The sequence below is a fragment of the Tinamus guttatus genome, unplaced genomic scaffold, assembly GCF_059628265.1.
Source record: "Tinamus guttatus ecotype Peru unplaced genomic scaffold, ASM5962826v1 Tinamus_guttatus_pri_ptg000825l, whole genome shotgun sequence".
Taxonomy (NCBI): Eukaryota; Metazoa; Chordata; class Aves; order Tinamiformes; family Tinamidae; genus Tinamus; species Tinamus guttatus.
The window spans coordinates 16,266-41,395 of record NW_028289359.1 but is presented as its reverse complement, the minus strand read 5'-3'; the positions used below and the strand labels follow the sequence as shown (position 1 = coordinate 41,395).

At 65.1% G+C, this 25,130-nt stretch overlaps 1 protein-coding gene across 1 annotated transcript in view; it reads right to left on the bottom strand.

Annotated features, from left to right (window-relative positions):
- Positions 1–3,593: 3,593 nt before the first annotated feature.
- The window catches only part of LOC148591416 (retinal guanylyl cyclase 1-like), a 29,216-nt gene continuing 7,679 nt past the window's right edge, over positions 3,594–25,130 (bottom strand). Inside the window, exons 7-21 of the mRNA XM_088537610.1 lie at positions 24,668–24,772; positions 23,353–23,436; positions 23,042–23,122; positions 20,907–21,083; positions 18,198–18,354; positions 17,077–17,226; positions 13,759–13,907; positions 12,006–12,169; positions 10,956–11,148; positions 9,646–9,820; positions 8,466–8,564; positions 6,836–6,930; positions 5,485–5,570; positions 4,182–4,283; positions 3,594–3,635 (exon numbers count right to left, since the gene is read on the bottom strand). Coding sequence (XP_088393736.1) covers positions 4,193–4,283; positions 5,485–5,570; positions 6,836–6,930; positions 8,466–8,564; positions 9,646–9,820; positions 10,956–11,148; positions 12,006–12,169; positions 13,759–13,907; positions 17,077–17,226; positions 18,198–18,354; positions 20,907–21,083; positions 23,042–23,122; positions 23,353–23,436; positions 24,668–24,772 — 1,806 coding nt within the window. The 3' untranslated portion in view covers positions 3,594–3,635; positions 4,182–4,192. The remainder of the gene's footprint in view (positions 3,636–4,181; positions 4,284–5,484; positions 5,571–6,835; positions 6,931–8,465; positions 8,565–9,645; positions 9,821–10,955; positions 11,149–12,005; positions 12,170–13,758; positions 13,908–17,076; positions 17,227–18,197; positions 18,355–20,906; positions 21,084–23,041; positions 23,123–23,352; positions 23,437–24,667; positions 24,773–25,130) is intronic.

Here is a 25,130-nt window from a genome sequence, read left to right as displayed (position 1 = left end):
ATGGGGGGACATGGGGACAATGGGGGAATGGGACAATGGGGACCATGGGGGGAATGGGGGGAATGGGGATGATGGGGACATGGGGACAATGGGGGGAATGGGGAGCATGAGCCCCCCCCCGCGGGCACACGCGTCCTGCTTCACCGCGGGTACACGGGGACAATGGGGACATGGGGACAATGGGGACAATGGGGGACATGGGGACAATGGGGGGAATGGGGACGATGGAGACATGGGGACAATGGGGACAATGGGGGGAATGGGGACAATGGGGATGATGGGGAGCATGAGCCCCCCCCCCCCCCGCGGGCACACGCGTCCTGCTTCACCGCGGGTACCTGGGGACAAGGGGACAATGGGGGGACATGGGGACAATGGGGACGATGGGGAGAATGGGGACAATGGGATGATGGGGACAATGGGGGGAATGGGGACAATGGGGACGATGGGGGACATGAAATGGGATGATGGGGAGCATGAGCCCCCCCCCCCGCGGGCGCACGCGTCCCTGCTTCACCGCGGGTACCGGGGGACGATGGGGACAATGGGGGGACATGGGGACAATGGGGGACATGCGGGGACATGGAGGAATGGGGGGAATGGGGACATGGGGACAATGGGGACAATGGGGATGATGGGGAGCATGAGCCCCCCCCCGCGGGCACACGCGTCCTGCTTCACCGCGGGTACCTGGGGACAATGGGGACAATGGGGGACATGGGGACGATGGGGGGAATGGGGGGAATGGGGACAATGGGGGGAATGGGGGGAATGGGGGAATGGGGGGGATGAGGGGAATGGGGGGAATGGGACATGGGGACGATGGGGAGAATGGGGACAATGGGGACAATGGGGACAATGGGGACAATGGGGAGCATGAGCCCCCCCCCCGCGGGCACACGCGTCCTGCTTCACCGCGGGTACCTGGGGACAATGGGGACAATGGGGGACGATGGGGACGATGGGGGACATGGGGACATGGGGACAATGGGGGGACATGGGGGACATGGGGGGACATGGGTATGATGGGGGGAATGGGGACGATGGGGACAATGGGGATGATGGGGAGCATGAGCCCCCCCCCCCCCGCGGGCACACGCGTCCTGCTTCACCGCGGGTACAGGGGGGGGATGGGGACATGGGGGGACATGGGGACAATGGGGGGAATGGGGACGATGGGGGGAATGGGGATGATGGGGGGAATGGGGACAATGGGGACATGGGGGGGACATGGGGGGACATGGGGACAATGGGGACAATGGGGACAATGGGGACATGGGGACAATGGGGACATGGGGACATGGGGGGACATGGGGACGATGGGGACAATGGGGATGATGGGGAGCATGAGCCCCCCCCCCCCCCCCCCCCCCCCGCGGGCGCACGCGTCCTGCTTCACCGCGGGTACATGGGGACAATGGGGACAATGGGGATGATGGGGGGGATGGGGGGATGGGGACAATGGGGACAAGGGGGATGATGGGGATAAGGGGGACAAGGGGGACATGGGAACAATGCGGACAATGGGATGATGGGGAGGATGTCCCCCCATGTCCCTGTGTCCCCCCATGTCTCCACATGTCCCATGTCCCCCCCCATGTCCCCGTGTCCCCATGCCCCCCCCCATGTCCTCATGTTTCTCCCCCCCATGTCCCCGTGTCCCTCCATGTCCCATGTCCCCCCCCATGTCCCCGTGTCCCCCCCCATGTCCCATGTCCCCATGTCCCTCCGTGTCCCCCCATGTCCCCGTGTTCCCCCCATGTCCCCGTGTCCCCCCCCATGTCCCTGTCCCCCCCATGTCTCCACATGCCCATGGCCTCATGTCCCCCCATGTCCCCGTGCCCCCCCATGCCCGTGTCCCCCCCCATGTCCCCATGTCCCCATGTCCCCCCCATGTCCCGTGTCCCCCCCATGTCCCCCCCATGTCCCCGTGTCCCCCCAGGTGTGTTCCGGCTGGCCAGCGGGGACCTCCTCCACCTGCGGGTCCCCCGGGCCAACGCGTCCCTGGACCTCAGCGCCCACGGGACCTTCCTGGGGCTCGTGCGGCTCTAGGGGGGCCCCGGCGTCCGGGGGGGACCCCCCGGGACCGCCCAATGAAGGGCGCCGGCGTCCGGGTGGCCCCGCCCCCGCCAGTGACGTCACCGCTCCAGGACCCGCCCCCGCCGCGCCCCCTCCCGGGTCCCCCCCCGCCCCCGCCAATGACGTCACCGCTCCAGGACCCGCCCCCCGCCGCGCCCCCTCCCGGGTCCCCCCCCGTCCCCGGCCAGTGACGTCACCGCTCCAGGACCTGCCCCCTCCCGGGTCCCCCCCCCCCGCCCCCGGCCAGTGACGTCACCGCCCCAGGACCCGCCCCCGCCGCGCCCCCTCCCCCGCGTCCCCCCCGCCCCCGGCCAGTGACGTCACCGCTCCAGGACCTGCCCCCTCCCGGGTCCCCCCCCGCCCCTGCCAGTGACGTCACCGCTCCAGGACCCGCCCCCTCCCGCCCCTGCCGGGTCCCCCCCGCCCCCCCCCGGCCAGTGACGTCACCGCTCCAGGACCTGCCCCCTCCCGGGTCCCCCCCCGCCCCCGGCCAGTGACGTCACCGCTCCAGGACCGCCCCCGCCGCGCCCCCTCCCCGCGTCCCCCCCGCCCCCGGCCAGTGACGTCACTGCTCCAGGACCCGCCCCCTCCCGCACCCGCCGCGCCCCCTCCCGGGTCCCCCCCGCCCGGCCAGTGACGTCACCGCTCCAGGACCTGCCCCCTCCCGCCCCTCCCGCAAAACGAAGTCTCGCGAGACCCCCCCAGGGCTCTCGCGCTGGAGGGGGGGGCGGGCGGTGCGCATGACGTCACGGCGGGAGGGAGGGGGGGGGCGCGGGGCGGGGCCTCCCGACGTTTCGCGGCCAATAAACGCGCGGGGCGGGGCTTGATTCTGTCTCCGCCCCCTTTTTTTTTTTTTTTTTTTTTTTTTTTTTTTTTGTTCTCGCGAGATTTACGTTCCCGCGGGAGGAAGGGGCGGGGCTTCCGCTGTCATGGCGGCTCCCACGGAGGGAGGATTTAGGGGGAGGGGGCTGCCCCCCCCACCCCGGAACAAATGGCGGAGGCAGCGGGTCCCTTTAAGGGGGAGGGAGGGAGGTCCCTGTCCCTTTAAGAGCCTTTTTTATTTGCATTTTTCCTCTATTTTGCCCTTTTTCACCCCATTTTTTTTTTGTCGATGGACAAATCCCGCCCCCCCGCCCCCGTTCTGCCCCTTTAAAAAAAAAAATCCCTTTTGGGGGATTTTGGGTTTTTTTTTTGTTTGTTTTTCCCCTATGGGGGAGGGGCTGGAGCCCCCGTGTCCCAGGATGCCCCGGGGCTGCCGCTCTGGGACCGGGGCTCTATGGTCCTGGAGGAGCAAGGAGTTGGGGTGGGGGGTGGGAACCATAGAGTTGGGGTTGCTGAGAGGCTCGGGGAGGGGGGGGGCGCTCTAGCTGGAGGTCTCTGTGGTCCTGGGGAGGGGCCCTCTAGCCCCGCCCCCACCTCTGTGGTCTGGAGGACTCCACGCCCCCCTGGCTCTGCGCTGTGACCATAGAGAAGGGCCGCGCGCAGGCGCAGAGCGGCTCCATGGAGGCCGCCCCGGTCTCTATGGTCGGGAGGACCCTGGCGGCTCTTGCCGGCCCCTGTGAACCATAGAGAGGAAGGGGCCGTGAATGGCCCGGCAAGAGGGGCCGATCCAGCCCCCATCTCGATGCTCTGGAGGACTCTATGGTGGTTGGGAGGCGGGCAAACCATGGCGGGGGGGGGGGGGGGCATCCGGAGCGCCAATTGGCTGCCTCTATAATGGGGGGGCGGAGCCTGTGCCGCGCATGTTAATGAGATGTAAATATCCCCGAGCTCTGGGTGAAGGGATGGGATTGGCTCAGCCAGGCAGGGGGAGGGGCCTGGACACAGTGGGTGTGGCCGGGGGGGGCCTGGTGGGAGGGGCATCTTCAACCAGGGAGGGCCTGTGTGGGGTGGGAGGGGCTTGGTAGGAGTGGGTGGGGCTTGGCGGAGGCAAAGGGCGTGTCCTGCTGACCTGGCGTGGCCAGGAGTGGGAGGGGGCAGGAGCTATTGGAGGGGGAGGGGGAGTGTCCGGCTCCCTCCTGGGCGGGGCCTGGGGGTGTGTGGGCGTGTCCGGGGGGGGCGGGGCCGGGGCGGTGTGGGCGGGGCCGGGGGGCGGGGCTCACCTTGGCGCCGCCTACTTGGGCACCTGCCCCGGCCGGGCCTTCTCCAGCTTCCGGCGCCGCTCGGGCGGGATCTCGTCCAGGCTGATCCCGTGGTTGCTGGCCCTGGATGTGGGGGGGGGCCCAGGCGTCCGGGAGGGGCCCAGGCGTCCGGGTGTCCCCCCCACATCCCCACAAGGGCCCCAGGTGTCCAGGAGGGGCCCAGGTGTCCGGGCCCCCCCCCCCAAAAGGGCCCAGGCGTCCGGGAGGGGCCCAGGCGTCCGAGTGTCCCCCCCCCTCTCCACCCCCTCCAAGGGGCCCAGGTGTCCAGGCAGCCCCCCCATCCCCCACAAGGGGCCCAGGCGTCCGGGAGGGGCCCAGGCGTCCGGGCACCCCTCTACCCCCCCCAAAGGGGCCCAGGCGTCCGGGCCTTCCCCCCCCACCCCCACCCCAAGGGGCCCAGGCGTCCGAGCACCCCCCCCCTGCACCCCACCAAAGGGCCCAGGCGTCCGGGAGGGGCCCAGGAGTCTGGGTGTTGTCCCCCCCCCTCCCAAGGGGCCCAGGCGTCCGAGCACCCCCCCCCCCCCCATCCCCCCAAAGGGGCCCAGGCGTCCGGGAGGGGTCCAGGAGTCTGGGTGCCCCCCCCCCACCCTCTCCAAGGGGCCCAGGCGTCCGAGCACCCCCCTCCCCCCCCCAAAGGGGCCCAGGCGTCCGGGAGGGGCCCAGGCGTCCGGGCACCCCCCCCCCCCCAGAGGGCCCAGGCGTCCGGGAGGGGCCCAGGCGTCCGGGTGTCCCCCCCACCCACCCCCTCCAAAGGGCCCAGGCGTCCGAGCACCCCCCTCACCCCCACCAAGGGGCCCAGGCGTCCGGGAGGGGCCCAGGCGTCCGGGCACCCCTCTCACCCCCCCCAAGGGGCCCAGGCGTCCGAGCACCCCCCCCCCTGCACCCCACCAAAGGGCCCAGGCGTCCGGGAGGGGTCCAGGAGTCTGAGCACCGCCCCCCCCCCCCCCCTCATCCCCCCAAAGGGCCCAGGCGTCCGGGAGGGGTCCAGGAGTCTGGGTGCCCCCCCCCCCCGACCCCCTTCAAGGGGCCCAGGCGTCCGAGCACCCCCCCCCATCCCCCCAAAGGGCCCAGGCGTCCGGGAGGGGCCCAGGAGTCCGGGTGTCCCCCCCCGACCCCCTCAAAGGGGCCCAGGCGTCCGGGCACCCCCCCCAATCCTGCCAAGGGGCCCAGGCGTCCGGGCACCCCCCTCACCCCCCCCCCCCCCAAAGGGGCCCAGGCGTCCGGGCACCCCCCCCCCAAAAAGGGGCCCAGGCGTCCGGCTCACCCGGGCAGCAGGTCCGGGGGGGTGGGGATGGGCTTGTTGAAGCCCTCCCGGCCCACGAGCCAATAGGTGTCCTCGATGCCCTTCCCCTGTGGGGACAGGGACGTCACCGGGGACGGGGGGACAGTGGGGGGACGGGGGCAATAAAGGGGACGGGGGCATAAAGGGGATGGGGGCAATAAAGGGGACGGGGGCAATAAAGGGGACGGGGGCAGCAATGAGGGGTTGGGGGGTAATAAGATGTTAGATGTGGGGGGGGGTAAGGAGGTGGGGGGCATTTGGGGACAATTGGGGAGTATTTGGGGACAGCAGAGGGGCAGTTGGGGACAACCGGGACCTGCTGGGGGTTAGTTGGGGACAACTGGGGACATCTGGGAGCGGTCGGGGGTAGTTGGGGGGCAATTGGGAACAGCTGAGGGGCAGTAAGGGGTAGTTGGGGACCTTCGGGGACAGTTGGGGACAGTCAGAGGGCGGTTGGGGCAGTTGGGGACAACCAGCAACATTTGAGGGGCAGCTGGGGACATTTGGGGGTAGTTGGGAACAGTCGGGGGGCAGCTGGGGACACTCAGGGACAGTCGGGGGGCAGCTGGGGACATTTGGGGGAGAGTTGGGGGGTAGTTGGGGACAGTCGGGAGCAGCTGGGGACATTTGGGGGACATTTAGGGGGCAGCTGGGGACATTTGGGGGACACTGGGGGACACTTGGGGACACTCAGGGACAGTTGTGGGCAGCTGGGGACAGTTTGGGGGTAGTTGGGGACACTCAGGAACAATTGGGGGACATTTGGGGACAGTTGGGGACACTCGGGGACAGTTGGGGGGTAGTTGGGGACAGTTGGGGGCAGCCGGGGACATTTGAGGGGTAGTTGGGGACAGCTGGGGACATTTGAGGGACAGTTGGGAGGTAGTTGGGGACAGTCGGGAACAATTGGGGGACATTTGGGGACACTTGGGGGTAGTTGGGGACACTTGGGGACAGTTGGGGGCAGCTGGGGACATTTGTGGGACATTCGGGGGCAGCTGGGGACATTTGGGGGGCAGTTGGGTCATTGGGGACACTGGGGGACAGTCAGGGACACTCGGGGACAGTCAGGGGCAGCTGGGGACATTTGTGGGACATCTGGGGGGCAGCTGTGGACATTTGGGGACAGTTGGGGGTAGTTGGGGGACACTCAGGAACAATTGGGGGACATTTGGGGGACAGTTGGGTCGTTGGGGACACTCGGGGACATTTGGGGGACACTTGGGGGACAGTTGGGGACACTCAGGGACAATTGTTGGCAGCTGGGGACAGTTGGGGGGTAGTTGGGGACACTGGGGGACAGTCGGGGGACACTTGGGGACGCTCGGGGCACCTTGAGCTCCGTCTTGCCGCGGATGTCCAGCTTGAAGCCCTCCTTGAGCGCGTGCAGGATGGTGACGGTGCGGACGTTCACGTGGATGCGATAGGCTGCCGTGGCCGTGAGCGCGGGGCGGGGACGCCGGTCCCCACGTCCCCCATGTCCCCCATGTCCCCTGTGTCCCCCCATGTCCCCTCGGGTCCCCTCGCACCTCCCCAGGCCGCCCTGAGACCTTCCAGGGCCACCCGGGTCCTCCTGGGACCTCCCCTGTCCCCCTGGGTCCTCTCGTGTCACCTTGGGCCACCCTGGGTCCTCCCAGGTCACTTCGTGTCACCCGGTGGCCTCCCAGACCCTCGTAGCCTCCCTGGGTCATCCTGTGTCACCCGGTGGCCTCCCCTGTCCCCCTGGGTCCTCTCGTGTCACCTTGGGCCACCCTGGGGCCTCTTGTGTCACCCTGGGTCCTCCCAGGTCACTTCGTGTCACCCGGTGGCCTCCCAGACCCTCGTAGCCTCCCCCATCTTCCTGAGTCATCCTGTGTCACCCGGTGGCCTCCCCTGTCACCCTGGGTCCTCTTGTGTCACCTTGGGCCACCCTGGGGCCTCCCAGGTCACTTCGTGTCACCCAGTGGCCTCCCAGACCCTCGAAGCCTCCCCCATCATCCTGGGTCATCCTGTGTCACCCGGTGGCCTCCCCCGTCCCTCTGGGTCTTCCCATGTCACCTTGGGCCACCCTGGGGCCTCTTGGGCCACCCTGGGTCCTCCCAGGTCACTTCATGTCACCCAGGGGCCTCCCAGACCCTGGTAGCCTCCCCCATGTTCCTGGGTCATCCCGTGTCACCCGGTGGCCTCCCCTGTCCCCCTGGGTCCTCTCTTGTCACCTTGGGCCACCCTGGGGCCTCTTGGGCCACCCTGGGTCCTCCCAGGTCACTTGGTGTCACCCGGTGGCCTCCCAGACCCTGTAGCCTCCCCCATCATCCTGGGTCATCCTGTGTCACCCAGTGGCCTCCCCTGTCCCCCTGGGTCCTCTCGTGTCACCTTGGGCCACCCTGGGGCCTCCCAGGTCACTTCGTGTCACCCAGGGGCCTCCCAGACCCTCATAGCCTCCCCCCCATCTTCCTGGGTCATCCTATGTCACCCGGTGGCCTCCCGTGTCCCCCTGGGTCCTCTCTTGTCACCTTGGGCCACCCTGGGGCCTCTTGGGTCACCCTGGGTCCTCCCAGGTCACTTCGTGTCACCCGGTGGCCTCCCAGACCCTCGTAGCCTCCCCCATCTTCCTGGGTCATCCTGTGTCACCCGGTGGCCTCCCCTGTCCCCCTGGGTCCTCTCGTGTCACCCTGGGTCCTCCCAGGTCACTTCGTGTCACCCAGGGGCCTCCCAGACCCTGTAGCCTCCCCCATGTTCCTGGGTCATCCTGTGTCACCTGGTGGCCTCCCCTGTCCCCCTGGGTCTTCCCATGTCACCCCATGGCCTCTACTGTCACCCTGGCTCTTCCCAGGGCCTCCTGGGTCACCCAGTGGCCTCCCATGTCCCCCGGTGTCCCCATATGAGACCCAGGGCCCTTCCTGTCCCCTCCTCGTGTCCCCGTGTGAGCCCCGGGGCCCTTCCTGTCCCCTCCCCGTGTCCCCCGGTGTCCCCGTGGGACTCACGCAGGCCGGTGGACTCCATGCGGGAGGCCGTGTTGACGGTGTCACCGAACAGGCAGTAACGCGGCATGGTGAGGCCCACGACACCGGCCACGCAGGGGCCTATGGTGGCACGCAGGTGGGCGGGGCTCCCGAGGGGGCGTGGCCACTCAAGGGGGAGGGGCCTGGCGGGGGCGGAGCCCGGGCGGGGCGGGAGGGAGCAGAGCTGAAGAGCGTTGGCCAAGTTGAGCGTTGGCCAAGGGGCAATGGGGCTGGGCCCGGCCAAGGAGGGGGGCGGGGCCACAAGGGGGCGTGGTCTATGGGCGGGCGTGACAGCGAGTGGGCGTGGTCACAGAGGGGGGCGTGGCTAGGGCTGGCCAATGGGGGATCAGGGCTGAAGAACATTGGTCAAGTTGAGTGTTGGCCAAGGGGCGATGGGGCGGGGTCAAAAAAGGGCGGGACCAGGAGTGGGCGTGTCCCCGGAACCACGAAGGGGTGTGTCCATGGAGGGGGCGGGGATCGGGGGTTGGGGGGGCGTGGCCTTTGAGCGCTTGTCAAGTTTCCTATTGGCCAATGAGCAATGGCTCTAGATGGGGTGGGGCCAACAGGGGACGGGGGCAGAAATGGGCGGGGCCAGGGAGAGGTGTGGTCACTGGGGGGCGGGGACACAAAAGGGGAGGCGTGGCCACGGGACTGGCCAGGATTGGTGGATCGTGGCCAAAGAGCATTGGCCACGTTGAGTGTTGGCCAAGGGATGAAGAGGCTGGGCAAGGGGGGGGGAGGTCAATAAGGGGCGGGGCCAGGTTTGGGCGTTGGCCAAGAGGGGGCGTGGCCTCAATGGGGGAAGGAAGGGGCCCAATGGCTGAAGAGCGTCGGCCATCTTGAACAGCGGCCATGTTGAGCGTTGCTCAAGTGGAGCCTTGACCCAAGTGGGGAGGACGCAGTCAAAGGGCCGTGCGGGGGCGTGTCCAAAGGCGGGGGCGTGTCCAGGGCAAGGGGGCGTGGCCTCAATGGGGGAGGGAAGGCACCCAATGGCTGAAGAGCGTCGGCCATCTTGAACGGCAGCCATATTGAGCCTTGGCCCAAGGTGGGGGGACGCAGCCAAAGGGTTGAGGGGACGTGTCCAAAGGAGGGGGGCGTGTCCAAAGAAGGGGGCGTGTCCAAAGGAGGGGGCGTGTCCAGGGCAAAGGGGGCGGGGCCTTACCCGAGTGGAGGCCGATGCGGATGCGCACGGGCACCTCGGGCATGTGGCGCATCTTGAAGGTGCCGACGGAGCTGAGGATGTCGAGGGACATGTTGGCGATCTCGCCCGCGTGGCGGTTCCCGTTGCGCTTGGGCAGCCCCGAGGCCACCATGTAGGCGTCCCCGATGGTCTCCACCTGCGCGGGGGGACAGGGGACACGGGGGACGTCACCCACGGGGGCGCCCGCCCGCCAGGACAACCCCCTCGGCTAGAGCTTGTTGGGGGACCAGGATGGAGGTGGCCACGTCCTTTGAGGCCACCAGGGCTGTGTCACCTCGGAGATGGGTCACAAAGGCGGTGGCCATGGAGTGGCCATGTCCTCTGGGGCCACCAGGGCTGTGTCACCTTGGGGATGGGTCACAGAGGTGGCCATAGAGCGGCCATGTCCTTCGAGGCCACCATGGCTGTGTCACTTTGGAGATGGGTCACAAAGGAGGTGGCCATAGAGTGGCTGTGTCCTTCGGGGACACCGGGACTGTGTCACCTCAGAGATGGGTCACAAAGGAGGTGGCCTTAGAGTGGCCATGTCAATCAGGGCCACCTTGGCTGTGTCACCTCGGCGATGGGTCACAAAGGAGGTGGCCTTAGAGTGGCCATGTCAATCAGGGCCACCTTGGCTGTGTCACCTCGGAGATGGGTCACAAAGGAGGTGGCCATGGATTGGCCGTGTCCTTCGGGGCCACCATGGCTGTGTCACCTTGGAGATGGGGCACAAAGGAGGTGGCCATAGAATGGCCATGTCCTTTGGGGCCACCATGGCTGTGTCACCTTGAAGATGGGTCACAAAGAAGGTGACCATGGAGTGACCATGTCCTTTGGGGCCACCATGGATGTGGCCTTGGAGATGGGTCACAAAGGAGGTGGCCATGGAGTGGCCATGTCCTTTGGGGCCACCATGGTGGTGTCACCTTGGAGATGGTTCACAAAGGAGGTGGCCATGGAGTGACCATGTCATTTCGGGCCACCAGGGCTGTGTCACCTTGTAGATGGGTCACAAAGGAGGTGGCCATGGAGTGGCCATGTCAATCAGGGCCACCACAGCTGTGTCACCTCGGAGATGGGTCACAAAAGACCACAGGGGACCCCCATCGGTGGCCATGGCCCACAGGAGGTGCCACCTCTCAGGTGGCAAAGCCCACGGCGTCTCCATAGAGCCACCAGCGCCAACGCGGTGGCCAGGCCACCACCTTCGAGACGTCCCCATGGCCCATAGGGGCTCCTGACCCCCCACAAGGACGAGGTGACCCAACGCGCGGCCGCGTCCCCGTCACCTTGTAGACGTCGTGGGCGCCGATGATGGCGTCGAAGAGGGTGTAGAGGTCGTTGAGGAGGTCGACCACCTCGATGGGCTCGCTCATGGCCGAGATGGTGGTGAAGCCCACGATGTCACTGAAGTAGAGCGTCACCTCCTCGAAGTACTCGGGCTCCACGGGGGTGCCCATCTTGAGCGCCTCGGCCACCGACCTGCCGGGACCCACACGTGTCCCCACGGGGTCAGCAGGGACCCACAGAGGCCACCGGTGCCATGGGGCAGTGGTGGTCGCCACAAAGGGTGACTTGGGTCCCATGGGGACCTTCAGTCACTGAGCGACCGTGGGGACCGTAGGGATGGGGAGCGGGACGTCTTGATGCCCCATTCCAGGGGACCTGGATGGGGTCAGTGACCCACAAGAGCCCCAACCTGCCCCCCATGGCCACCATGATCCCCTAGAGACCCATGGCCACGTGTGGAGTCAGTGACCCACAAGAGCCCCAACCAGCCCCCCATGGCCACGTCTACCCCATGGAGTCCCATGGCCACGTGTGGAGTCAATGACCCCCAACCAGCCCCAACCTGCCCCCCATGGCCACCATGATCTCCTAGAGCCCCATGGACACGTGTGGAGTCCATGACCCCCCAACCAGCTTCAACCTGCCCTCCATGGCCACCATGATCTCCTAGAGCCCCATGGCCACGTGTGGAGTCAATGACCCCTCAACCAGCCCCAACCCACCCTCCATGGCCACATCTACCTCCTGGAGCCCCATGGCCACGTGTGGAGTCAATGACCCCCCAACCAGCTCCAACCTGCCCCCCATGACCACCATGATCTCCTAGAGCCCCATGGCCATGTGTGGAGCCAATGACCCACAACCTGCCCCCTCATGGCCATGTCTACAACAGCCCCAACCAGGCCCACCATGGCCACCACCAACCTCTCCAGCCCCACGTGGAGTCAATGACCCCCAACCTGCCCCCCACGGCTGCATCAACACCCTCAAGGACCAGTCTAGGTCCATCCCTCGATCCCGGCCCCCCATTGGGCGCCCCATAGACGCACGGGGGCAGCATCTGGGTGAGGAGCTTGTCGGTCTTCTGCTTCTCGATCTCGAGCTCCTCGGTGCGCTCGCGGATCAGGTCCTCCAGGTTACTCGAGTACTGCTCCAGCATGCGCAGCATCGAGTCGATGATGTTGGTCTTCCGGCCCTTGTTGATGTTCTTGAACTGCCCCCATGGGGGACAAGAGGGGACACGGGGTTAGATGAGGGACACGGAGCTGCTATGGGGTGGCCCCAGAATGTCCCCGAACTGGCCCTGGCCTGTAGAGTTCATGGTGGAGTAGGGGCCCATGGACGAGGGTGCTGTCATGCCCCAAGAGGCCATGAGGTGGCCCTATATGGGCTTGGGACCCATGTGACAGGCACATGTCACCTCATATGGACCACGAGGTGGCCCCATAGACCCCCAGATCCATGTCTCAGGCCCATATCACCCCATATGGACCGCGAGGTGGGCCCATAGACCCCCAGATCCCTGTCTCAGGCCCATATCACCCCATAGAGACCAATAATGGTCCCCCACACTCATGATTCAGGTCCATGTCACCCCATAGAGACCACACAGTGACCCCATAGGTTCCCAGTCCCATGGTTCAGGTCCATATCAGCCCATAGGGACCATGTGGTGACCCCATGCCCATGGTTCAGGCCCGTGTCACCCCATAGTGACAACCTGGTGGACCCATAGGCCCCCCCAAGTCCATGATTCAGGCCCGGGGACCACAAGGTGGCCACCATAGGTACCCAGATCCATATCTCAGGCCCATACCACCCCATATGGCCCACAAGGTGACCCCATAGGCCCCCAGTTCCATGTCTTAGGCCCATATCAGCCCATAGGGACCACATGGTGACCCCATAGGCCCTCAGGTCCCTGTCTCAGGCCCATATCACCCCATAGGAACCATGTGGTGACCCCATAGGCCCCAGAGCTGTGTCTGAGGCCCATATCACCCCATAGGGACCACGTGGTGGCCCCATAGGCCCCCAGGTCCATGTCTCAGGCCCATATCACCCCATAGGGACCACAAGGTGGCCCCACACACCCATGATTCAGGCCCATGAGGAACCATGGGCCACCCCATAGGAACCATGTGGTGACCCCATAGTCCCCAAGGCCGTGTCTCAGGCCCATATGACCCCATAGGGACCACGCGGTGACCCCATAGGCCCCAGATCCATGTCTCAGACCCATATCACCCCATATGGACCACAAGATGACCCCATAGGCCCCAAGATCCATGTCTCAGACACAGATCACCCCATAGGGACCACATGGTGACCCCATAGACCCCAGGGCCGTGTCTCAGGCCCATATCACCCCATAGGAACCATGTGGTGACCCCGTAGTCCCCAAGGCCGTGTCTCAGGCCCATATCACCCCATAGGAACCATGTGGTGACCCCATAGGCCCCCAGATTTATGTCTCAGGGCCATATCACCCCATAGGGACCACGTGGTGACCCCATAGACCCCAGGGCCGTGTCTCAGCCCCATATCACCCCATATGGACCACAAGATGGCCCCATCAGCCCCCAGATCCATGTCTCAGACCCATATCACCCCATAGGAACCATGTGGTGACCCCATAGGCCCCGCAATCCCATGGTTCAGGCCCATATCACCCCATAGAGAGGTGGCCCCATAGATACCCAGATCCATATCTCAGGCCCATATCACCCCATAGGAACCACGTGGTGACCCCATAGACCCCAGGGCCATGTCTCAGCCCCACGCCGCCCCCCAGGGCCCCACCTGGTCGAAGATCTGGTCGATGGTGGGGCGCCGCTCGGGCTGCTCGCTCCAGCACTGCTTCATGAGCTGGATGCACTCGAGCGGCGCCTGGTCCAGCGACACCGAGGGCCGGCACAGCGGCGGCGGCTTCTCCACCTTCTGGATGATCTCTGGGGAAAGCGAGGCACGGCGGGGGGACCTGGGCACTTGGGGGGCTAGGGGGGTGTGTGTGGGGGGGTCCTAGGGTGGTTGTGAGGGGTGTGATGGGGTCAATGGAAGGGGGTTGAGGTGTCAATGGGGGACCCAAGGGTTCTGGGGTGGTCGTGAGGGGTGTGATGGGGTCAATGGGGGTGGTTGAGGTGTCAATGGGGGTCCCAAGGATGGTTGAGGGGTTCTGGGGTGGTCGTGAGGGGTGTGATGGGATCAATGGGGGTGATTTGGGTGTCCCGGAGGTGTCAATGGGGGTCCCAAGGGTTCTGGGGTGGTCATGAGGGGTGTGATGGGGTCAATGGGGGTGATTGGGGTGCCCCAGAGGTGTCAATGGGGGGTCCCAAGGGTTCTAGGGTGGTTGTGAGGGGTGTAACAGAGTCAATGGAAGGGGGATGAGGTGTCAAGGGGGATCCCAAGGGTGGTTGAGGCGTTCTGGGGTGGTCGTGAGGGGTGTGATAGGGTCAATGGGGGTGATTGGGGTGCCCCAGAGGTGTCAATGGGGGTCCCAAGGATGATTGAGGGGTTCTGGGGTGGTCATGAGGGGTGTGATGGGGTCAATGGGGGTGAATGGGGTGTCCCGGAGGTGTCAATGGGGGTCCCAAGGGTTCTGGGGTGGTCATGAGGGGTGTGATGGGGTCAATGGGGGTGAATGGGGTGTCCCGGAGGTGTCAATGGGGGTCCCAAGGGTTCTAGGGTGGTTGTGAGGGGTGTAACAGAGTCAATGGAAGGGGGATGAGGTGTCAAGGGGGATCCCAAGGGTGGCTGAGGCGTTCTGGGGTGGTCGTGAGGGGAGTGATGGGGTCAATGGGGGTGATTGGGGTGCCCCAGAGGTGTCAATGGGGGTCCAAGGGTTCTAGGGTGGTCATGAGGGGTGTGATGGGGTCAATGGGGGGTGAATGGGGTGCCCCAGAGGTGTCAATGGGGGTCCCAAGGTTCTAGGGTGGTCATGAGGGGTGTGATGGGGTCAATGGGGGTGAATGGGGTGTCCCGGAGGTGTCAATGGGGTCCCAAAGGTTCTAGGGTGGTTGTGAGGGGTGTAACAGAGTCAATGGAAGGGGGATGAGGTGTCAAGGGGGATCCCAAGGGTGGTTGAGGCGTTCTGGGGTGGTCGTGAGGAGAGTGATGGGGTCAATGGGGGTGAATGGGGTGTCCCGGAGGTGTCAATGGGGGTCCCAAGGGTTCTAGGGTGGTCATGAGGGGTGTGATGGGGTCAATGGGGGTGATTGGGGTGTCCCGGAGGTGTCAATGGGGGTCCCAAGGATGATTGAGGGGTTCTGGGGTGGTTGTGAGGGGAGTGATGGGGTCAATGGGGGTGAATGGGGTGTCCCGGAGGTGTCAATGGGGGTCCCAAGGGTTCTAGGGTGGTCATGAGGGGTGTGATGGGGTCAATGGGGGTGAATGGGGTGTCCCGGAGGTGTCAATGGGGGTCCCAAGGGTTCTAGGGTGGTCATGAGGGGTGTGATGGGGTCAATGGGGGTGATTGGGGTGCCCCAGAGGTGTCAATGGGGGTCCCAAGGATGATTGAGGGGTTCTGGGGTGGTTGTGAGGGGAGTGATGGGGTCAATGGGGGTGAATGGGGTGTCCCGGAGGTGTCAATGGGGGTCCCAAGGGTTCTAGGGTGGTCATGAGGGGTGTGATGGGGTCAATGGGGGTGATTGGGGTGCCCCAGAGGTGTCAATGGGGGTCCCAAGGATGATTGAGGGGTTCTGGGGTGGTCGTGAGGGGAGTGATGGGGTCAATGGGGGTGATTTGGGTGTCCCGGAGGTGTCAATGGGGGTCCCAAGGGTTCTGGGGTGGTCATGAGGGGTGTGATGGGGTCAATGGGGGTGAATGGGGTGTCCCGGAGGTGTCAATGGGGGTCCCAAGGGTTCTGGGGTGGTCATGAGGGGTGTGATGGGGTCAATGGGGGTGAATGGGGTGTCCCGGAGGTGTCAATGGGGGTCCCAAGGGTTCTAGGGTGGTTGTGAGGGGTGTAACAGAGTCAATGGAAGGGGGATGAGGTGTCAAGGGGGATCCCAAGGGTGGTTGAGGCGTTCTGGGGTGGTCGTGAGGGGTGTGATGGGGTCAATGGGGGTGAATGGGGTGTCCCGGAGGTGTCAATGGGGGTCCCAAGGGTTCTAGGGTGGTCATGAGGGGTGTGATGGGGTCAATGGGGGTGATTGGGGTGTCCCGGAGGTGTCAATGGGTGTCCCAAGGATGGTTGGGGGTTCTCGGGTGGTCGTGGAGGGTGTGATGGGGTCAATAGGGGTGGTTGAGGGGTCGTAGAGGTGTCGATGGGGATCCTAAGGGTGGTTGGGGGGTGGTCCTGGTACTTGGGGGCGTGTCCCAGTGCAGGGGGGGATGTCCGGGGGCAGGCGGTGTGTCCAGGTACTTGTGGCCATGTCCCGGCGTGGGGGTGTGGCCAGGGGGCGGGACCCGGCGCTTGGGGGCGTGTCCCGGTACCTGGGGGGTGTGCCCCGGAGCGGGAGGGGGTGGTGGTGGTGGTGTGTGTGTCTGGGGGGGGGAGGGTGCTCGTTCAGATACTTGGGGGCGTGTCCCAGGGGGCGTGTCCCGGTGCTTGAGGGCGTGTCCTTCTACTTGGGGGCGTGTCCCAGGGCGGGGGGCGTGTCCCGGCGCTTGGGGGCGTGTCCCGGTGTGGGATGTGTGTCCCAGGGGGGCGTGTCCCGGCACCGGGGGGCGTGTCCAGTACTTGGGGGCGTGTCCCGGCCCCTGGGGGCGTGTCTCAGGGCGGGGGCGTGTCCCGGCCCTTGGAGGCGTGTCCCAGGGCGGGGGGCGTGTCCCGGCACTTGGAGGCGTGTCCTTCTACTTGGGGGCGTGTCCCGGCCCGTGGGGGCGTGTCCCGGTGCGGGGTGTGCGTCCCAGGGGGTGTGTCCCGGCACTTGGGGGCGTGTCCCAGGGCGGGGGGCGTGTCCTTCTACTTGGGGGCGTGTCCCGGCCCGTGGGGGCGTGTCCCGGTGCGGGGTGTGCGTCCCAGGGGGTGTGTCCCGGTACTTGGGGGCGTGTCCTGGTATTTGGGGGTGTGGCCGGGGGGGCGTGTCGCGGCGCTTGGGGGCGTGTCCCGGTGCGGGGGGCGGTCCGGGGGCGTGTCCCGCTCCTTGGGGGCGTGTCCCGGCGGGGAGGGGGCGGTACCTTCGGGGGCCATGCCCAGGGAGCAGTAGGGCGCCCCGCGGCAGATGACCTCCTGCATGATGATGCCCACGCTGTAGACGTCCCCGCGCGCCGTCCCGCGCCGCTCCAGCGCCGGCTCCCGCAGCAGCTCCGGCGCCGTCCACAGGCGCTCTGCGGGGGCGGGGCCAAGCGTGGGCACGCCCCCCTCCGCGCGGGGACACGCCCCCCAGCACGAGGACACGCCCCCCAGCATGGGGACCCGCCCCCCCACATGAGGACAACCCCCCCAGCACGAGGACACGCCCCCAGCATGGGGACACGCCCTCCAAATGAGGACACGCCCCCCCCAAGGAGGACACGCCCCCGGCACGAGGACACGCCCCCCAGCACAAGGAAACGCCCCCCAGCATGGGGACACACACCCGCACATGAGGACACGCCCCCTAGCACGAGGACACGCCCCCCCAGCTCAAGGACACGCCCCCCACCACGAGGACACGCCCCCCATCCCGAGGACACTCCCCCAGCAGGGGGACCCCCCCCCCCGACATGAGGACAATCCCCCAGCACGAGGACACGCCCCCAGATAAGGACACGCCCCTCAGCACGAGGACACGCCCCCTCACAGGAGGACACGCCCCCCCCCAGCATGAGGACATTTCACCAGATCCTCTTCCCCCCCGAAGGCCCCGCCCTTTCAGAGACCCCAGTCCCTCATAGGCCCCGCCCACAGGAGCCCCTCCCCCTGGAAAGCCCCGCCTCCCAGAGGTCCCGCCCCCATCTGAGTCCCCAGGCCCCTTCCAGAGGCTCCCAGCCCCTTTTCATTCCCCAGGAGGCCCCGCCCCCTGGAAGACCCCTCCTCCTAGGGGATCCCTTCCCAAGAAGGCTCCACCCCTCACAGGCTCCGCCCCCAGGCTCCTTCCAGAGCCTCCCACCCCCTTTTGTTCCCTGAAGGCCCCTCCCCTTAAAAGGCCCCTCCCCCTGTAAAGCCCCTCCTCCCAGAGGCCCCGCCCCCCACCGAGCTCCCAGATCCCTCCCATAGGCTCCCTTTCCCCCCCCCCAGGAGGCCCCACCTCTCCCCTCTCGGTTAAGCCCCACCCCGCGGGTTAGGCCCCGCCCCCCGGGCCGGCCCCGCCCCTCACCGTGGGGCTGCGGCGGGGGCGCCACGATGCGCTGGGCCTCGAGCAGCTGGTTGAAGCCGTGGTCGGTGACCTTGAGCACGAAGCGCCCGTCCACGACGCAGTTGCGCGACTTGAGGCGCCCGTGGACCACGTCGCGGTGGTGCAGGTAGCGCACGCCCTGCGCCGGGGCCGCCCATCAGCCCCTGCGCCTTGGCACCGCCCCCAAGGCACCGCCCCCACAGCCAGCACCGCCCCCGGCATCATGGCTGCCATCAATGTGGCTGCCATCATGGCTATCATCAACATGGCTGCCATCAACATGGCTGCTCTCAACATGGCTGCTCTCAACATGGCTGCCCTCAACATGGCTGCCATCAACATGGCTGCCCTCAACATGGCTGCTCTCAACATGGCTGCCATCAACATGGCTGCTGTGAATATGGCTGCCATCATGGCTATCATCAACATGGCTGCTCTCAACATGGCTGCTCTCAACATGGCTGCCATCAACATGGCTGCTGTGAATATGGCTGCCATCATGGCTATCATCAACATGGCTGCCATCAACATGGCTGCTCTCAACATGGCTGCTCTCAACATGGCTGCCATCAACATGGCTACCATCGACATGGCTGCTGTGAATATGGCTGCCGTCATGGCTGCCGTCAACATGGCTGCCATCAATATGGCTCCCTTCAACATGGCTTTCAACATGGCTGCCATCAACATGGCTGCCCTCCACATGGCTGCCCTCAACATGGCTGCTGTGAATATGGCTGCTATCATGGCTGCCGTCAACATGGCTGCCATCAACATGGCTGCTCTCAACATGGCTACCATCGAAATGGCTGCTGTGAATATGGCTGCCATCATGGCTGCCATCAACATGGCTGCCATCAATATGGCTCCCTTCAACATGGCTTTCAACATGGCTGCCATCAACATGGCTGCCCTCCACATGGCTGCCATCAACACAGTTGTCATCAATATGGCTGCCATCATGGGTGTCATCAACATGGCTGCCATCAACATGGCTGCCCTCAACATGGCCACCATCATCATGGCTGCCATCAACGTAGTTGTCATCAATATGGCTGCCGTCAACATGGCTGCCACCATGGCTGCCGTCATCATGGCTGCCATCAACATGGCTGCTGTGAATATGGCTGCTGTCATGGCTGCCATCATGGCTGCCCTCAACATGGCTGCCCTCAACATGGCTGCCCTCAACATGGCTGCTGTGAATATGGCTGCCGACATGGTCACTGTCAACATGGCTGCCACCAACATGGCAGCCACCAACATGGCCGCCTCCATCATGGCCGCCATCTTCACCACCGCGGTGTCCCCCAGGGGCCACCATGGCCACCACCGTGGCCACCATCATCTCCACCATGGCCACCACCACCACCCTCATGATGATCATGGCCACCACCACCATGGCTACCACTGCCACCGTGGCCACCACCACCAAGGCCACCAAGGCCACCATGGCCACCACCACCATGGCTACCACTGCCACCGTGGCCACCACCAACCACCGCGGCCACCACCACCCTCATGGCCACCACCACCAAGGCCACCATGGCCACCACCATCATGACTACCACTGTCACTGTGGTCACCACCACCCCCATGGCCACCACCACCCTCATGGCCACCACCACCAAGGCCACCATGGCCACCACCATCATGACTACCACTGCCACCGTGGCCACCACCAACCACCGCGGCCACCACCACCCTCATGGCCACCACCACCAAGGCCACCATGGCCACCACCACCATGGCTACCACTGTCACTGTGGCCACCACCAACCACCGCAGCCACCACCACCCTCATAGCCACCACCACCAAGGCCACCATGGCCACCACCATCATGACTACCACTGTCACCGTGGCCACCACCAACCACCATGGCCACCACCACCCCCATGGCCACCACCACCCCCATGGCCACCACCACCAAGGCCACCACGGCCACCACCATCATGACTACCACTGCCACCGTGGTCACCACCAACCACCGCGGCCACCACCACAACAGCCACCACCAACTGCCACCACCCTCCTGAGAACTGCAGCCACCACCACCATGGCCACCACCATGGCCATCACTGATCCCCATGGCCACCACCAACCACCGCGGCCACCAACAAGGCCACCACCAACCCCCATGGCCACCACCACCACCAAGGCCACCACCACTAAGATCACCACCACCCCCACAGCCACCACGAACCACCGCGGCCCTCCCAAGAACCACAGCCACCACCACCCCCATGGCCACCACGACCAAGGCCACCACCATGGCCACCACCAACCACCACAGCCACCACCAACCACCATGACCACCACCAACCACCACAACCTCCCAAGAACCACAGCCACCACCACCCCCATGGCCACCACCACCAAGGTCACCACCATGGCCACCACCAACCACTGCAACCTCCTCAACCACCACAGCCACCACCAACCACCACAACCCTCCCAAGAACCACCAACCACCACAACCTCCCAAGAACCACAGCCACCACCACCCCCATGGCCACCACCACCAAGGCCACCACCATGGCCACCACCAAGCACCGCAACCTCCTCAACCACCATGGCCTCCACCAACCACCATGGCCACCACCACCAAGGCCACCACCATGGCCACCACCAACCACCGTGACCACCAGCACCCCTGCCCGCGGTGGCCGTCCCCACGCCGGTGGCGCCACCTTGATGAGGTCGAGCAGCAGGGAGGACTTGAACATCCAGTCGAGCTTCATGTCGTCGTTGCGCAGGAGGTCCTCGAGGCTCCCGCGCGAGCAGTGCTCCGACACCACCGCGAAGATGCCGCAGTCGTGGAAGAAGCCCAGGAACAGGTTGACGTTCTCGTGCCGCAGGTCCCGCAGCTGCCGCGGGGACACGTGTGGGACGGGGCCACCGCGGCCTGGTGGCCCTACCGCGCTCTGCTGCCACCATGGCCATGTGGTCTGGTGGTGTCCCCACCATGGCCTGGTGTTGGCCCCACCATGGCCATGTAGCCTGGTGGTGTCCCCACCATGGCCATATGGCCTGGCATTGGCCCCACCATGGCCTGGTGTTGTCCCCACCATGGTCATGAAGCCTGGTGTTGTCCCCACCATGGCTACGCGGCCTGGCGTTGGCCCCACCATGTCCTGGTGGTGTCCCCACCACGGTCATGTAGCCTGGCATTGTCCCCACCATGGCCATGTAGCCTATTGGTGTCCTCACCATGGCCATGTGGCCTGGCATTGGCCCCACCATGGCCTGGTATTGTCCCCACCATGGTCATGTAGCCTAGTGGTGTCTCCACCATGGCCATGTGGCCTGGCATTGGCCCCACCATGGCCTGGTATTGTCCCCACCATGGTCATATAGCCTGGTGGTGTCCCCACGATGGCCATGTGGCCTGACATTGTCCCCACCATGGCCTGGTATTGTCCCCACCATGGTCATGTAGACTGGGGATGTCCCCACCATGACCTAGCATTGTCCCTATCCTGGCCTGGCATTGTCCCCACCATGGCCATGTAGCCTGGTGGTCTCCCCATAATGTCCTAGCATTGGCCCCACCATGGCCTGCTGGTGTCCCCACCATGGCCTGGCATTGCCACCATAGCCTGGTGGTGGCCCCATCATGGCCTGGCATTGTCCCCACCATGAACTGGCATTGTCCCCACTGTGGTTGTGCAGCCTGGTGATGTCCCCACCATGGCCTGGCATTGCCACCATGGCCTGGCATTGCCACCATGGGTATTGCCCTTTGCCACCATGGCCGAGTGTCCTAGTGTTGTCCCCACCATGGTGTCCCCCATGGTCTGATGTTGTCCCGCATGGCCTGGCATTGTCCCCCATGGCTTGACATTGTTCCCTGTGGTCTGACATTGTCCCCTGTGGTCTGATATTGTCCTCCATGGCCTGGTGCTGTCCCCTGTGGTCTGACATTGTCCCCCAGGGTCTGATGTTGTCCCCCATGGCCTGGAACTGTCCCCCATGGGCTGGAACTGTCCCCTGTGGTCTGACATTGTCCCCCATGGTCTGACATTGTCCCCCGTGGCCTGGCTTTGTCCTCCATGACTTGGCATTGTCCCCTGTGGTCTGACATTGTTCTCCATGGCCTGGTGCTGTCCCCCATGGCCTGGCACTGTCCCCTGTGGTCTGACGTTGTCCCCTGAGGTCTGACATTGTCCCCCATGGTTTGATATTGTCCCCCATGGCCTGGCGCTGTCCCCCATGGCCTGGAACTGTCCCCCATGGCTTGGCATTGTCCCCTGTGGTCTGACGTTGTCCCCCATGACCTGGCATTGTCCCCTGTGGTCTGACATTGTCCTCCATGGTCTGACATTGTCCCCCATGGTTTGATATTGTCCCCCATGGCCTGGCGCTGTCCCCCATGGCCTGGAACTGTCCCCCATGGCTTGGCATTGTCCCCTGTGGTCTGACGTTGTCCCCCATGACCTGGCATTGTCCCTTGTGGTCTGACATTGTCCTCCATGGTCTGACATTGTCCCCCAGGGTCTGATGTTGTCCCCCATGGCCTGGCGCTGTCCCCCATGGCCTGGAACTGTCCCCTGTGGTCTGACATTGTCCTCCATGGTCTGATGTTGTCCCCCATGGCCTGGCGCTGTCCCCCATGGCCTGGAACTGTCCCCTGTGGTCTGACATTGTCCCCCGTGGTCTGATATTGTCCCCCATCGCCTGGCGCTGTCCTGCATGGCCTGGCGCTGTCCCCCATGGCCTGGAGCTGTCCCCTGTGGTCTGACATTGTCCTTCATGGTCTGACATTGTCCCCCGTGGTCTGATATTGTCCCCCATCGCCTGGCGCTGTCCCCGCCGTGTCCCCTACCTTGCAGAAGGCCAGCTTGGTGGCCGGCTTCACCTCGTGGTGCTGGTCCCCGGGGAACTTCTTCAGCCAGACCCAGTCACCCTGCGGGGGACACGGAGGGGACACGCTGAGCCGGGGGACACGGTGACAACCGGAGGTGGGGGGACTCACACACAGCACCACGCAGGACCCGAGGGTGCCACAGCGGGGACGGGACAGGGGGACGGGGACAGCTGGGGACACGGGGCGGGCACGAGTCCCCCTCCCCGAGAGCGCGGCGAGGGACACGTTTTTGGGGCAAAACCGCGGCTTTTTGGGCCCCGCGGACTTACCTGCACGGAGGCGACCAGGCCCTGCTGGTTAAACAGCAGGAGCAGGAGGGGGAGGTGGCCGTTCCCGGGCGGCTTTTCGGCTCCCTGGGGGAAAGGGCGGCTGTCAATGAACCCGGGACTGACGGCTGTCAATCGGTCCGGGACTGACAGGTGTCAATCGGCCCGGGGCTGACGCCTGTCAATGAACTAGGGACTGACATGTGTCAATCGGCCTAGGACTGACAGCAGTCAATGAACTCGGGACTGACAGGTGTCAATCGGCCTAGGTCTGACAACTGTCAATGAACCCAGGACTGACAGGTGTCAATCGGCCTGGGGCTGACGCCTGTCAATGAACTAGGGACTGACAGGTGTCAATCGGCCGAGAACTGACAGCAGTCGATGAACCTGGGACTGACAGCTGTCAAACGGCCCGGGACTGACAGGTGTCAGTTGGCCTGGGACTGACGCCTGTCAATGAACTAGGGACTGACAGGTGTCAATGAACCCGGGACTGACAGCTGTCAATCAGCCCGGGGCTGACAGGTGTCAGTCGGCCTGGCACTGACGCCTGTCAATGAACTAGGGACTGACAGGTGTCAATCACCCAGGTCTGATAACTGTCAATGAACCCAGGACTGACAGGTGTCAATCAGCCCGGGGCTGACGCCTGTCAATGACCTAAGGACTGACAGGTGTCAATCAACCAGGTCTGACAACTGTCAATGAACCCAGGACTGACAGGTGTCAATTGGCCCAGGGCTGACACCTGTCAATGAACTAAGGACTGACAGGTGTCAATCAACCAGAATTGGACAGTTGTCAATGAACCCAGGACTGACAGGTGTCAATCGGCCTGGGACTGATGCCTGTCAATGAACTAGGGACTGACAGCTGTTGATTGATTGACAGCTGTCAATCAAATGGTGTCTGAAAGCTGTCAATCAACCTTGGCCTTGCAACTGTTAATCACCCTGGGTCTGACAGCTGTCAATCAACCCTGGACTGGCAGCTGTCAATCAACCTGGCACTGACACCTATCAATCAACCTAGGCCTGACATCTGTCAATCAACTGGGGTCTGACAAGTGTCAATCAACTCTGGACTGTCAGCTGTCAATCAAACTGGTTCTTACAGCTGTCAATCAACCCGGGCCTGACAGCTGTCAATCACCCCCCGGGGAGCTGCCAATCATCCCCAGAGGCGGGAAGAGCGACGGGGACGTCCCCAAGGGGTGGCCCTGCCCTGTGGCCCCGGGTCGGGGTGGGTGGGAAACGAGGAGGGGACACGGGAGGAGGGCGGGGACGCGGGGACGGGGACGCGGGGACGCGGCTACCTCGGCGACGGCCACGTTGGAGGCCTCGGGGCCGGTGGGGACACTGCGCTGGCTCTTGCTGTCGGCGCCACCGCGGCTGGCCAGGCTGGCCCGGCTCTCGTCCACCTGCGGGGGGACACGGGGAGTGGGGACGTCACCCGTGGGGACATGGCTGGAGATGGCCGCGTCATTCATGGAGATGTGGTGGCCATGGGGACACATGTGACTGGCCGTGGGACGTGGGGACGTCACCCATGGAGACACAGCTGGAGATGGGGGTGATGTTCACAGAGATGGTCATGGGTCATGGTCTGGTCATGGGGACACCACCCATGGGGACACATCTGGCCATGTCATCTGACCATGGGATGTGTCTGGTCACGGGGACATCACCCACGGGGACACATCTGGCCATGTCACATGACTGACCACGGGACGTGGGGACATCACCTATGGAGACACAGCTGGAGATGGGGGTGATGTT